This window comes from Paramisgurnus dabryanus, chromosome 5 (genome assembly GCF_030506205.2).
Source record: "Paramisgurnus dabryanus chromosome 5, PD_genome_1.1, whole genome shotgun sequence".
In the NCBI taxonomy this organism is placed as follows: Eukaryota; Metazoa; Chordata; class Actinopteri; order Cypriniformes; family Cobitidae; genus Paramisgurnus; species Paramisgurnus dabryanus.
The window spans coordinates 44,250,224-44,265,195 of record NC_133341.1 but is presented as its reverse complement, the minus strand read 5'-3'; the positions used below and the strand labels follow the sequence as shown (position 1 = coordinate 44,265,195).

Below are 14,972 nucleotides of genomic sequence, written 5' to 3'. Positions count from 1 at the left end.
TTTTGAGGTCAAGGGCCCCTTAAATGGATAGAGAAGAGAGCAAAGGCCCATAGTAAATATAATCAAATTAAAACTATAATGGCATACTTTATTTACACAAATCATCATACACAGTTACATAGCGTTAACACACTACAAAACATTTGTAATTTACTGAATAGATTTTAACAGTTTTTATCATTTATATTATTAGCCACTCAATTCAATTTAGTTTGACACCTAATTTAATAAAAAAAAGAATTAAAAAAAATATTTGGAGGACCCCCAGTCATACCACCATGGACCCCTGTTGAAGACCCAAGCTTTAGTACATTTACTATGGTAAACTGTACAAATAAACTATAGTTTCTGAACCTTACTATAAAGTATAATACAGTATAGATAATCAATTCACTATAGTTGATCCTACAGAATACTAGAGTAAACATTAAGGGGCAGTTTCCCGGATATGGATTACACTAGTCCTAGACTAAAATATATATGCAAGAGCTGTCCAAACTGAAAACAACTTGCACTGATATCTTAAAATACATCCCTGCCCTTTGTTTTGCCTGAAAATGCACAAGTAATGTTTTTAGTAAGGCATGGTTGTTAAAACTACTTATATTTCTTAATTAAACAAAGGCCTAGTCCTGTCTTAAAGGGACATTCCACTTTTCTGAAAATATGCTCATTTTCCAGCTCCCCTAGAGTCAAACATTTGATTCTTACCATTTTGGAATCCATTCTGCTGATCTCCGGGTCTGGCGCTAACACTTTTAGCATAGCTTAGCACACTCCATTGAATCTGATTAGACCATTAGCATTGCGCTAAAAAAATAACCAAAGTCAAGTTTTAAATAGTACAAATCTCCAAACTCTTTGGTTATTTTTAGCACAATGCTAATGGTCTAATCAGATTCAATGGATTGTGCTAAGCTATGCTAAAAGTGCTAGCGCAAGACCCGAAGATCAGCAGAATGGATTCCAAAATGATAAGAATCAAATGTTTAACTCTAGGGGAGCTGGAAAATGATATTTTCAAAAAAAGTGGAGTGTCCCTTTAAGCTAATCCCTCTCTGGGAAACCACCCTTGAAAACATTTTGTAATTACTACAAAAGTAATTAATACAGCTAATAAAACACAAAAACAATTCAAATTTACTATAGTAAATACACTAAAGTTTATTTTTTCATGTGGGATAAACCAGGCTAAGCTTATCTTGAACAAATGAACAATCCTTTTTGCCAAATAAAACTCACAAAAACCAATATCATATTCAAACCCTCCAAAGTTCAGATAAATAAAATAATTTGACACTATAGTTTCTCTTCTTTTTGAGGTGAACTAAAAAAACAAAGAACAAACATAAATCACAGCACATTTTAATAAAACATTACAGTAACAAAACTCATGAATTGTAATCATTGTCTGTTTTAAATGGCACATTTTAAAACAATATAAGAATTTCTCCATATCTGGTCATTGATGAGGCAGTGTTATACGTGTCAGGGCTTTATCTTCAGCGAGAGGACAAATCTTGAAAAAAAACATCTTTTTTAAAGCCAAATAGAAATATGGGACTTACAGAGTAATATTTACTCTGAGAGAAATGTACATCTTTTTAAAATTTCAATAAAAAATTACTATAAACAATGTATAATAGTCCATAAAAATATATTTTTGACCTAGGTTAACTTTAGTTTAGAATACTAAAATAGTTTATCATGGTAAATCATCCTTCTCGTTTGTTGAGGTTTGAGAAATACTCGAAACAGGTGCTCGTTCACAGAACTTGGCCCGATGAATAAGCTGAACAACTCAAAGTTCTTCATTACAAAATACTTAAAAAGAAAAAAAACACACACACAGTTATACAAACATGAGAAATCAAATAAATTAAAAGTCTTCTTCAACACTTGGCAGGGGCTTCAATATATTACATTCACTTTATCCACAGTTTGAACGCCAGTGTTTGGTCGCTAAACGAAGGGACGATAGTTTCTAGACTTCCATCTTTTCGAGCGAACGCGAAAGAAGAAAAACATAACCATGAGAAACACGCACGAGATGCCGTATAGCAGCACGCAAAGACTCATATCCACGCTGGAGAAGCCCAGACCCAGGAACGTCACTCCTGACCTGGGTTCGATCTGAACCCCCGTTCCTTTATTACCACCGGTGTCAGTCCTCTTCATATGTTTAGGAACGTTCTCAGGAGATGAGTTTAAGTTCTGGTTGAGGTGAATGTTGCTGTTCGGTTTGGTTGCGGCTTTGGGAATTTCCGGAGCTGGAGGGACTGGCTCTGGTTGGCTGCTGCTGGTGTATTTTGGAGAGATGTTAGAAGCACCATAATGCTGTTTGAGGAACGCAAGCACCATCTCCTCATTCCAGACATGCAGGCCTTCTTTCTCTTCGTGACATGTAGGGCAGAGGTCAGGAGTTGGCCACTGAATTTTGGGAAACATGGGGTCCTCGCTCATTGCCCCTGAATAAAGAATGGCAAATACGCTGTAAGGATGACGTTTCATACTGTACATATGACAGGCAGCTTATTATAGATTAAGAGTTTAGTCATGAGAATCTGAATACGGTTTGCTTGTGGATCAATACAATCTGTCTGTTTCACTCTTCTTTTTTGTCTATCAGGTTTCTTGCCTGGCATTATGTTTTTGTCTTTTTTCTTTCTCCCTATTTCTTTACTGTCTATCTTCTTGTCTTTCCTTTATTTTCATCATTCCCTTTCAATTCCACCATTTCCTTTCTTTCTTTCTTTCCTTATTCATTACTTCATTTCATTTCTTCCTTACCTCCTTCCTTTCTCCATGCCCTTCCTTCATTCATTCATTTTCTTACTTGAAGGATTAGTCCATTATCATTAAAAAATCCAGATAATTTACTCAACACCATGTCATCCAAAATGTTGATGTCTTTCTTTGTTCAGTCGAGAAGAAATTATGTTTTTTGAGGAAAACATTCCAGAATTTTTCTCATTTTAATGGACTTTAATAGACCCCAACACTTAACAGTTTTTTTCAACGGAGTTTCAAAGGACTCTAAATGATCCCAAATGAGGCATAAAGGTTTTATCTAGCGAAAGTATTAAAAATATGCACTTTTAAACCACAACTTCTTGTCTATTTCCCGTCCTGTGACGCACCAGGGCGACCTCACGTAATTGGGTAATGACATAGAAAGGTCACGTGTTACATACAGTCTTGTTCAAAATAATAGCAGTACAATGTGACTAACCAGAATAATCAAGGTTTTTAGTATATTTTTTATTGCTACGTGGCAAACAAGTTACCAGTAGGTTCAGTAGATTCTCAGAAAACAAATGAGACCCTGCATTCATGATATGCACGCTCTTAAGGCTGTGCAATTGGGCAATTAGTTGAATTAGTTGAAAGGGGTGTGTTCAAAAAAATAGCAGTGTGGCATTCAATTACTGAGGTCATCAATTTTGTGAAGAAACAGGTGTGAATCAGGTGGCCCCTATTTAAGGATGAAGCCAACACTTGTTGAACATGCATTTGAAAGCTGAGGAAAATGGGTCGTTCAAGACATTGTTCAGAAGAACAGCGTACTTTGATTAAAAAGTTGATTGGAGAGGGGAAAACCTATAAAGAGGTGCAAAAAATGATAGACTGTTCAGCTAAAATGATCTCCAATGCCTTAAAATGGAGAGCAAAACCAGAGAGACGTGGAAGAAAACGGAAGACAACCATCAAAATGGATAGAAGAATAACCAGAATGGCAAAGGCTCAGCCAATGATCACCTCCAGGATGATCAAAGACAGTCTGGAGTTACCTGTAAGTACTGTGACAGTTAGAAGACGTCTGTGTGAAGCTAATCTATTTTCAAGAATCCCCCGCAAAGTCCCTCTGTTAAAAAAAGGCATGTTCAGAAGAGGTTACAATTTGCCAAAGAACACATCAACTGGCCTAAAGAGAAATGGAGGAACATTTTGTGAACTGATGAGAGTAAAATTGTTCTTTTTGGGTCCAAGGGCCACAGGCAGTTTGTGAGACGACCCCCAAACTCTGAATTCAAGCCACAGAACACAGTGAAGACAGTGAAGCATGGAGGTGCAAGCATCATGATATGGGCATGTTTCTCCTACTATGGTGTTGGGCCTATTTATCGCATACCAGGGATCATGGATCAGTTTGCATATGTTAAAATACTTGAAGAGGTCATGTTGCCCTATGCTGAAGAGGACATGCCCTTGAAATGGTTGTTTCAACAAGACAATGACCCAAAACACACTAGTAAACGGGCAAAGTCTTGGTTCCAAACCAACAAAATTAATGTTATGGAGTGGCCAGCCCAATCTCCAGACCTTAATACAACTGAGAACTTGTGGGGTGATATCAAAAATGCTGTTTCTGAAGCAAAACCAAGAAATGTGAATGAATTGTGGAATGTTGTTAAAGAATCATGGAGTGGAATAACAGCTGAGAGGTGCCACAAGTTGGTTGACTCCATGCCACACAGATGTCAAGCAGTTTTAAAAAACTGTGGTCATACAACTAAATATTAGTTTAGTGATTCACAGGATTGCTAAATCCCAGAAAAAAAAAATGTTTGTACAAAATAGTTTTGAGTTTGTACAGTCAAAGGTAGACACTGCTATTTTTTTGAACACACCCCTTTCAACTAATTGCCCAATTGCACAGCCTTAAGAGCGTGCATATCATGAATGCTGGGTCTTGTTTGTTTTCTGAGAATCTACTGAACCTACTGGTAACTTGTTTGCCATGTAGCAATAAAAAATATACTAAAAACCTTGATTATTCTGGTTAGTCACATTGTTCTGCTATTATTTTGAACAAGACTGTATATGAAACAATAAACATACATTTTAAACAATAAACTGACACAAAGACATTAATTATTACCATTCGACATATGTAGGAACGGTCCTCTTTCCACACTTGTAAACACTGGGGCGTAGTTTCGCATACGTCATCCGTGACCTCTTGAGGTGATGACGTATTGTGTGAGATCGCGCTGGCACATCACAGGACCAGAGATAGACGAGAAGTTGTGGTTTAAAAGTGCATATTTTTTATTTTGTTCGTCAAAAATGACAATTTCGTTAGATAAGACGCTTATGCCTTGTTTGGGATCGCTTAGAGTCCTTTAAAACTCTGTTGAAAAAAACTGTTAAGTGTTAAGTGTTGGGGTCCATTAAAATGAGAAAAATCCTGGAATGTTTTCCTTAAAAAACATAATTTCTTCTCGACTAAACAAAGAAATAGATTAACATTTTGGATGACATGGTAGTGAGTAAATTATCTGGATTTTTATTTTTTAAGAAATTGGACTAATCCTTTAATTTGCTTAATTAATATCCTTTCTTTCTTAATTTCTATCCTCCTTACACTTTCTTCCTCCATTTCCTACCTTAATCATTTAATCCAACCTACCTTCCTTTGTTTTGTTGCTGTCTTGCTTGCTGTAGTTTTTCCAACTTTTCTTCCAGCTTTCTTTTCTCTTCCTTTATATAATTCTTCCCATCCTTCTCCCTTTCTTTCTTTTTTCTCTCTCCTATCTTTCTTCTCACCTTTCCCATCTGTCATCCAATCTGTCCATCCTACCTTCCTTCATTCATTCCTCTGTTTCCTTGGTTTTGTTGCTTTCTTGTTTTCTGATCTTTTCTCTTCCTTTATATAATCCTTCTTTATCATGTCTCCCATCTTTCTTCTAACCTCTCCCATATGTCTTCCAGTCTTACTTCCCATCCATCTTTGTTTACCCAAATTTTCCCGTTTACCTCCTTCTTGCATCCTGACTTTCACATCCATCTTTCCCATCTACTATTTCCATTCCTCCTTTTGTCTTCCTTCAGGCTGTACTTCTAATTTATGATTGTAAATAACTGCATCACTTATGAACAGGATCAGGCAGTTGCCGTATTGTCCCAAATATAAGATGACCCTGATTATAATTCAACCTCCACTTTTCAAAGTGTACTTTTGGGATTTTTTTCCCAAACTCTTGACTTTTACAAAGATGCTTTAATGTAAAAAAACTTTTCATCAGTTTGGTACCCCACATTCTTCAATACCTTTTAATACCTGTAGTCCAACTGGATTTAATAACAATTACCCTAGGTTGTCTCTCTTGTAAAAAAACACATAACCTATTAATATTTTACATATATAACAGTAGTTTATCAGGTTGCTTCAACCCAGGTGAACTTGTTTACATGTATTTCAGTCCCTCCAGAAAAATGTGATTATGCAATCGCATGATACAACGCATAATCAGCCAAAGTCCGCATATATAGGTGGAGGCTGCATTTTTCAAATACGCCGCATAAGTTGCAGATTTCCACCAGCAAAATATGCAGGGCTTGCATGATTTCATAAACCCCCCATTTTCATAGCAATAAGTCACATATATCTTAGCAGAAAGTTGGAAAATGTCACACAAGCGCAGCCATGTGCCCTGTTGCCATGGGAACGTTATGAAGTGATGTTATTACGCGACGTGAACATCATTGAAAAGCTGCAAACAGTTTTTGCAAATTCCTGCAATTTCATCGCATAAAATTGCATAAATATCCCGCATATTCAATCGCATTTTTTTATGATTGAATTTTTGCCCGCAACAATCACAAAAACTGCGTTTTTCTAGAAGGACTGGTATTAAGCGCCCACCTACCGTATTTTTGCTTGTGTACGGTATGATGGACGTGTATTTGTCTAGAGTTCGAACATAAGATGATACTGTTAATTGAGAGGAATTTTTTTTGTCTTATATTCAGGACAATAGTTTGTAGTTAGCAGATATGATGTGTTGCATTATTGCTTCACATTTGACCTGCATCTATTGAACATGCAGTCTTACCTGCCAGTCGAGCGTTAACTTGGTTGTGCTTCCTCCAGAGCCACAGTACTGCCTCATCCACAGACTTGACCTGGTTCATTGACTCTTGCGCCATCTCCTCGAAGTGTTTCCCGCACTCCTGGCATCCAAAGAAAGTCCCGATGTAACGACGCATAGTCTGAAGCACTGCCAACGGGTCGTCTTCAAACCCTGAGAGGGAAAAGAGCATCGTGTGAAATTATCCACAAGTTAATACAAACCAGTTTCCACCGAAGTAAGAATTTTAAAAATGCTCTATTCGCTTCAGTGCAAATGATGCATGACTGCCTTTACGGCAGTTTCATTTTCTTGAGTTACGTCTGATAAGATCGAAGACAGGTTTATTTTCCGACTCATACCAGTATTGGCCAGAGCATCGGGTCGGCTGGCAGCCTGAATGGTCAGAACGTGAAAGAGGGTCCAGAGAGAGCAGGGATATCCTCTTAATGTCACACTGCTGCCCTGGCATCCGACCCACTGCACTCGATCACTCAGGTAAAGCCCGGATATCTGAGACATAACACAAAGAGAGTTAAGTCAAACCGCATACTGATTGGTGGTTTTGTAATTTGCATAAGAATTGCCGCCCCAATAAACAAAATCATTGAATCAAAGCACTTTCCTGGTGCCTTTTCCATTCAATTTACATAATTTTATTTTTCAATTGTTTTTACAGTGGTTGAACAACTAACCACAGACAGTTAACACAATATTAACACAAATTGACGTCAAAATCTAAAGCATGTTTATTCATTTTGCTGTGGCACATGAATAGTCATGCTGGTTTGCATGTGTTGTTGATATGTAGCCCATGAAATTATTAAAAACTTACGATACTGTCATACTAGTCCAAGACTTGGTTAAGGTCAAGCAAATAACATCAGTGGTCTGACATGGGTAACAGTCTCACCCTCATCTTGTTGTTAACCAGGTCCAGGATGGCATCATAGGGGATCTTCTCCAAAGGCAAACTTACTAACCACTCCAGTAAGGTCTCAAGAAGTTTTACCACAGACTGGCGACCTGGAAATAACTGAGATCAAAAAGAGCAAATAAAGCCCAGAAACGTCAAAGCTGAAGATGAGTGAGAGTTAGCAAAACATCTTTAGTGCGATAACAGTTCAAGCCTAGGCTATGTTTACATGAAAACGATGTAATGAAAAACGTTTATGAAAAATGTTATGTACACAAGACAACACTATCAAAAAAATCTGCATTTACACAAATGAGCGGATCCGCAAAGATGCTGTATTAAGGATGCCAGGTCATTAGATGGCGATGTTACCTTGTAAAGGTAAGCCTTTACACACATACTGTACGCATTTGTCTACAGAGAGATAAATACAAAAAAATCAAGATGATGAAATCATAAAGCTGTTTTATTTAGACAGATGATGAGGAAAGTTTTAACTAAGTTACCCTTGCCTATAAAGTGACAATATTTTGCTTTTGTGAAGCGTTAATAAACTCAATATCTTGAGCAGCACAAATTCAGTCCTGTAGGCCAATTTTGTTGTTTTGGTTATACTGCTGGCATGCCTGTAGACTGAATTAACATGTGCACATGAAGTCACCGTTTCAAAAGATTCACGTAAACGTGGTTTATACAGAGATGACAATGCATCGTTATTAAAAACAGGCACTTTGAAACCTGTCTTCAAAATCGTTTTTAGGACCAAAAAATGACGCTACCATCTAAACGAACAACCAAATTGCATAAAAACGATTCCGTTTATGGTTGAAATCGTTGTAGTGCTAACGGCACATTAAAGGATTAGTCTATTTTCTTAAAATAAATCCAGATAATTTTCTCACCACCATGTCATCCAAAATGTTGATGTCTTTCTTTGTTCAGTCGAGAAGAAATTTTGTTTTTGGAGGAAAATATTCCAGGATGTTTCTGATTTTAATGGACTTTAATGGACCCCAACACTTAACAGTTTTAATGCAGTTTAAAATTGCAGTTTCAAAGGATTCTAAACGATCCCAAACAAGGCATAAGGGTCTTATCTAGCGAAACGATTGTCATTTTGGCAAAAAAAAGCACTTTTAAACCACAACTTCTCGTCCATCTCCGGTCCTGTGACGCGTCAACGCGATCTCACGTAATACGTCATCACGTAATACATCTTCATGTCAAGAGGTCACAGATGACGTATCGAAACTACGCCCCAGTGTATACAAGTGTGGAGAAAGAGGACAGTTCCGACGTTGTTGTATGTGGAATGATACTAATGAATGTCTTTGTGTCAGTTTATTGTTTAAAATGCTCCGCAAATGTGTGTTTCATATATGTAACACGTGACCTTTCCACATCATTACGCAATTATGTGAGGTCGCGCTGGCACGTCACAGGACGGATAGATGAGAAGATGTGGTTTAAAAGTGCATATTTTTAAATGACAATCGTTTCGCTAGTAAATAGGGCCCTATAATTTCCGCGATCACGGAATTGCGGACGGAATCGCGGAATTGGCTAATTAACACGGAATCTAGTATTAACGCAGAATTTCGCGGAATTTTACATATTTTGAATAAAATTATGTTTTTGTGTGGGAGACGAACGTATGTCTGTGGGAAATGCAGACCAGGGGAAGTAAATCTGGGCGACATGCCCCCTCCCGTGTTTTCAGACCCCCTCCGAAACTCTGAAACCATGGAGAAGCGGCTCTCCACGACTCTGCTTTCGTCAGCGAAAAAATAAAGAAATTTGACGCTAAGCACTTAGTTCCGAGCAGGTCTCACATGACTTTTATGTGATCGGAGAACTGTTATTTTGTAAGTTTTGTCAACACTCTGTTCACGGTGAGCGCAAAGATACATGCACTCGCTCATCCACGTCTGTCTCACTGCACCTCGTGCACGCGCTCTCACATCTGTCCGAAGTGCGAACACAAATCCTCATGTATTTGTTCAGTTTTATGCATTTCAAGCGAGCTGAGGCAAACAAACTATCCCTCGCATTTAAAATATAATCATCTGCATCATGGCGCCGCTCTCTGTCTCTCTTTCGCTCGCACGTGCAAAGAGCTGCGTGCTCATGCTGTCATAAGTCAGATCACTATCCTGTGTATGTTTGTAAAGTTATATGCATTTCAAGCGATTGTGTATAAAATATGGATCGCGTTCCACTGGATTGATGTGTTTAAGGCACTTCTGAAGGCACCACTGCTTTGACACCTTGTTGTAGCCTCCTGCAACAACACTAAACAATGCATTGAATTGAGTTGTGTGTGTGCGCCCGCGCGTGTGTATGTGCGTGTCTAAATGCATCTTTTATAGTCATTAAGTAATCCTGTTATCTAGTTTTTCCCCAAATCATTTACATTTTAATCATTAACATTAAAGGCACACTCTTTTTATGACTAAAATAACAGTAAAGGGTAAAATATAATTGCCAAAAATTAAAACGGATAAAACGGAATAAGCAAAAATTAAAACGGACAAAACGGAAATTGGGAAAAAATAAAACGGAATTTGGGAAAAAATAAAACAGATTTTATAGGGCCCTAAGTAAAGACCCTTATGCATCGTTTGGGATCGTTTAGAGTCCTTTGAAACTGCAATTTTAAACGGCATTAAAACTGTTACGTGTTGGGATCCATTAAAGTCCATTAAAATGAGAAAAACCCTGGAATGTTTTCCTCAAAAAATATAATTTCTTCTCGACTGAACATAAAAAGACATCAACATTTTGGATAACATGGTGGTGAGTTAATTATCTTGATTTTTTTTTAAGAAAATTGACTAATCCTTTAACTCTTTCCCCACCATTGACAAGTTAACTCGTAACTCGAAAACGCTTCCCTGCCAATTACAAGTTTATCCGGCAATTCATATTCCACCAGGTGGATACTCAACTTATAAAACCTGGAAGTATGCCCTTAGGCCAAACAGTTCAAAATCCGTGTATGTTTTGATCATTGCTCTGAATCTGATCTCTTTCAAAAGTTCTTCACAAAAATTCAATTCTCTTAGCTTTTTGCTCAAAATGTGATATTTTTGAAGAAACCTACCAAATTTTAAGAGGTAGAATAAAATGTTTGTTTTTTGTTTGAAATCAGAGGGTCTGTTCTCTCATTTAATATATTGAATGTTTATATATTTAAAGAAGAACATTTTCTGGAAAGCATTAAACTTTTGTGAAAATGATAAAAAATGCTGCCACTAACTGGCAACCTTTTTTTAAAAATGCTGGCGGGAAAAGCGCTAAAGAGAAAGCTGTGTTGTATTGAAGCACTACCTTGGCAACAACTGTTACAAAGTCCTTGAAGATTTTCAGCTCTTCTCCTTCTAAGATTTTGTGGTTGGCCAGTTCGACCCTCAGTAAATAATGTAAGCCTGACTCCAGATCAGCCATATACACCTCAGACCTGGACAAACACATTATTATACACATTCTTACTGGTTAAAGGGTTCAGCCAAAAATGAAAATTACCCCATGATTTACTCCCCCTCAAGTCAACCTTGATGTATAAGATTATCTTTTTTCAGACAAACCCAATCTGAGTTATAATAGAGAATGTCCTTGCTGTACTAAGCTTTATAATGTCAGTAAATGGTGCCTTTGATTTGAAGGCTGACGTGCACTCACAAAAGAGTGTGTTTCCAGCGTATATTGTAGGACATAGCATACAAGAAGTACAGAGATGGTCCGAGAGAGACGAGAAGCTACGTCCTACGTTGGACAAGCACTCTCTCGTGAACGCATGCGGGCCGTTACCGTAAGCTAGTATTTTAGTTTATAAAGTTATATAAAGTTATATATATATATAATATATATATATATATATAAAAACATTTTTCTTACAAAATTGCAGTGATTGTCCTCATAAGGCCTTTATTACACCACTGGCGCCTTGTGAATGACTTCTGTGAAGGATGAATGGAATTTTTTAGGCTTCAAATCAAAAGCACCATTTCCTAGCATTATAAAGCTTCAGGACATTTTCCATTATAACTCCGATTGTGCTAGTCTAAAAAATATAACCATATACATCCAAGATGGCATGACGATGAGTAAATAATTTGGTAGTTTAAATTTTTGGCTGAACTATCCCTTTAAATCTTTGTGCCTTAAATGAGGCCATCAACAAGTAAAAAAGTAGAAGAATTAAGTTGGGATGACATTGTTATATCTTCAGAACTGCAGAAACTTATTGTATATAACTCACTTTGTAAAGTCTTTCCACTCCACCTGGGCTCCGTGTCTTTTACTTGTAGACTGAGCATGTTCCTGGGAGGACGTGGAGTATTTTCTGTGTACTCCCGGGAGAAGCTTCAAAAAGGAGGAGAAGAAAAAGCGCAGCTTCTTCTGACTGTTAACGTAAAGAATAATCATTCATCAACGGGGCTTGAATTTGATAGTCGCAACAAAACAAGTTCACAAGCAGCGTTTCACGTACACATGCATGACTGTTTGCGTGCCGTTGGGGTGGAAGAGATAAGCGGATGGAACCGAATGGAGTCCTAGTTTCTCCATTAGAAGTTTGTCTGAGCTCAGTGCCCTCTTCACTGTTAAACCCTCGTATGGCATCAGGTCCAAAATGACCTGGATAAAAGATTAAAAATGCATTATTATATTTCTATCTTTATAAGAACCCATGACATTCAATGTATCAGTGTGCAGCCATAATTGAACTTACCACACAGACCGACTTTTCACTTTCACTTGACTTTAATATCAAGTAGTAATATTTGTCCTAAATTAATTTCTTGATGAAATAAGTGAAAAAACTGGCTTATTTTTCATACCTCTCTCCCTATATAGGAGTTTACATCCTCGACTATAACAGCAGTGTAGTGCTCTGATTTCATCCCTATTTGGGACAGGATGTCCTCAGACCTGAAAAGATAAAGACAATTTAATGTTGCTAAAATGTATTTTCATCTCCGCCTGTGTCTAGAAACCGGTCTGCTCTTAAAGTATGAAAACAGACATCAAATATAGCTGGAAATGAAACGGTATGTGATGAAAGGATGATCTGAACAGCTGGAAAATGATAATATTGTAGTATTTGGCGCACCTGGCAGGGTCCAGTGGAGGGCAGTTAGTAGGCCAGTCTTGTCTCGTGTGGTTTTGGATGAAGTTTACCATCATCTGGCGTACTGTCTGCAGCTCTCTGTCAGGCCCTATTAGTAAAAACAAAGACGCAAATGAATATAACACACAGAGCAACAAAAAAAAGACTTAAATTGTGCTCAGAGCAAACTTGAAACCCACCTCGATATGTCCTCCCAAGATCGTTTGAGGTGTCATGTGCCTTGAAATACTAAAGGAGGAGAAAAACATGAAATTATTTCTAAATTAAATATCAAAGACAACAAGTTTTAGATGTGTCCTAACCAAGCATAACACAAATGTATTCAGACAGACAGAAATCAGGTTAAAGATTAAATCTTCTAGGCTGGTTAGCACATGGTAGAGCTTGTGCTAACTTTAGCTTTGGGCCTGGTTTGGATTAAGGTGTTACATTTATATAATGAAGAAATATAAAAGACGGCATACCCTAAAGGTGGGGTAGAAGTGGATTCCAAACTCCTTACATACATCAAAGTTATTCTCATGAGCACAGTCCAGAACTCCAACACGGATGGCCTGTGACCAGTCTATGACAAAAAAAACACATTTTAGAGAAACACATTCACTTACATTGTAAAAAATACAACTTTATAATAACCTGCCAACAAAAGAAGTAAAGTAGCTTGAACAAAGATTTTTTAGTAAAAGGAGATATTATTTTGAATAAGAACAGTCTAAACATGTTGCTAACAAAGATTTTATGTAGTTGACTGGAGCTTCTGCGTAAGTACATCATAAACAAAAAGAGACAGAAGGAAAAATACATGTTACAAAAAAAGTTCAAATTAATTTACGGATGCACAGAATGTTCAGCAACCGAATTATTCGGCCGAAAATAGCAAAAACAAATTTCGGTGTTCGGCCAAACAAGTGAATATACCGAATACATTTTACAGAACTATGAGGCCTTTGATGACGCGATCAAATTAGGGCTGCAGCTATCAATTCTTTTTGTAGTCGATTAATCAAGCACTTGATCGATCGATTAATCGGATAAATTTTTTTGTGCATATGTTTACTATTTAAAACATTGAACATTGAACAACGGTCTGTGTGAATCAGATCCCTGCGCATATGGTGCACGTCATAGGAATTTAACGAGGCTTCAAGGCAGAATTTTTGCCTCAAGGAATTTTTGTAATCGAGTAAATTGAGTAACTCGATGAATGGTTTCAGCCCTAGATCAAATAGCAACCAACACAGAGTAATGCTACGTACATACCAAACGCGTAGCATCGCATTGCTCGCTCTTGATTACGCGTGGGATTTAACTTTGTGTCATACTAATTTTTCGCTTGAGTTCAAGATTTTCAACTTGCGCAAAGGTGCATTTGAGGCGAATAGCGCGTGTTTTCGCGGCAATTCGGGTCATTTGCATTCGCATTGTATTTTTAAGTAATCTACTCGTGCAAATCGTTCAACTCGCGTTTGGTGTGTATGTACCCCATAAGAGGTGCACACGCTTCATAAATGCAGCAGCATTACAAGTTTCATTTATCATTAAAAATCAAGACATCCTGAACAACATGCAGTGCATGAGAAAGACATGGCAGCAATTATGATCCTGGGTACTCTGCTTAATGCACAAGCAGGGAGAGGAATGACGAAGAGCGTCAGCAGTATGTAATAAAAACTTCCTTGAACCAGTAAGGTCCTCCTACTATGATAAACACGCTTATATTAACCGAGAAATAAAAAGTTTATTAACAAAAGCATTTTTCCTCTGTCATGCTTCTGTCAATCTTTCGGCGTATCTACCTCTTGACCATGACTGAAGGGCTCAGTTTAGTTCTGCGTAAGTTCTACGACGTAGCCTCGACACATCGCTTTTCATTCATACTTCTGCATCAAAAAATGAAACCGATGTAGTGCGAGGAGCTAAAATTAAAAAACGAATAAAAACACCAAAGCACCAGCTGATATTAAACTGTCTGTTTGAGTGGAGAGGGGCACTCGAGCCCATCAAGAGAATCTATTCTCCACCTGAGGGGGGGACTCTGTGGGTTTTGGGATGTGTGGGGGAATGCGCAGCA

General features: G+C 37.6%; 1 protein-coding gene across 1 annotated transcript in view; it reads right to left on the bottom strand.

Moving 5' to 3' along the window:
* Positions 1 to 1,349: 1,349 nt before the first annotated feature.
* qsox2 (quiescin Q6 sulfhydryl oxidase 2) overlaps positions 1,350 to 14,972 on the bottom strand; it is an 18,154-nt gene continuing 4,531 nt past the window's right edge. The window contains exons 2-12 of the mRNA XM_065284296.2: positions 13,366 to 13,466; positions 13,081 to 13,129; positions 12,884 to 12,989; positions 12,612 to 12,702; positions 12,263 to 12,408; positions 12,032 to 12,175; positions 11,101 to 11,230; positions 7,768 to 7,890; positions 7,217 to 7,367; positions 6,840 to 7,028; positions 1,350 to 2,468 (exon numbers count right to left, since the gene is read on the bottom strand). Of these exons, the coding sequence (XP_065140368.1) occupies positions 1,963 to 2,468; positions 6,840 to 7,028; positions 7,217 to 7,367; positions 7,768 to 7,890; positions 11,101 to 11,230; positions 12,032 to 12,175; positions 12,263 to 12,408; positions 12,612 to 12,702; positions 12,884 to 12,989; positions 13,081 to 13,129; positions 13,366 to 13,466 (1,736 nt within the window). The 3' untranslated portion in view covers positions 1,350 to 1,962. The remainder of the gene's footprint in view (positions 2,469 to 6,839; positions 7,029 to 7,216; positions 7,368 to 7,767; positions 7,891 to 11,100; positions 11,231 to 12,031; positions 12,176 to 12,262; positions 12,409 to 12,611; positions 12,703 to 12,883; positions 12,990 to 13,080; positions 13,130 to 13,365; positions 13,467 to 14,972) is intronic.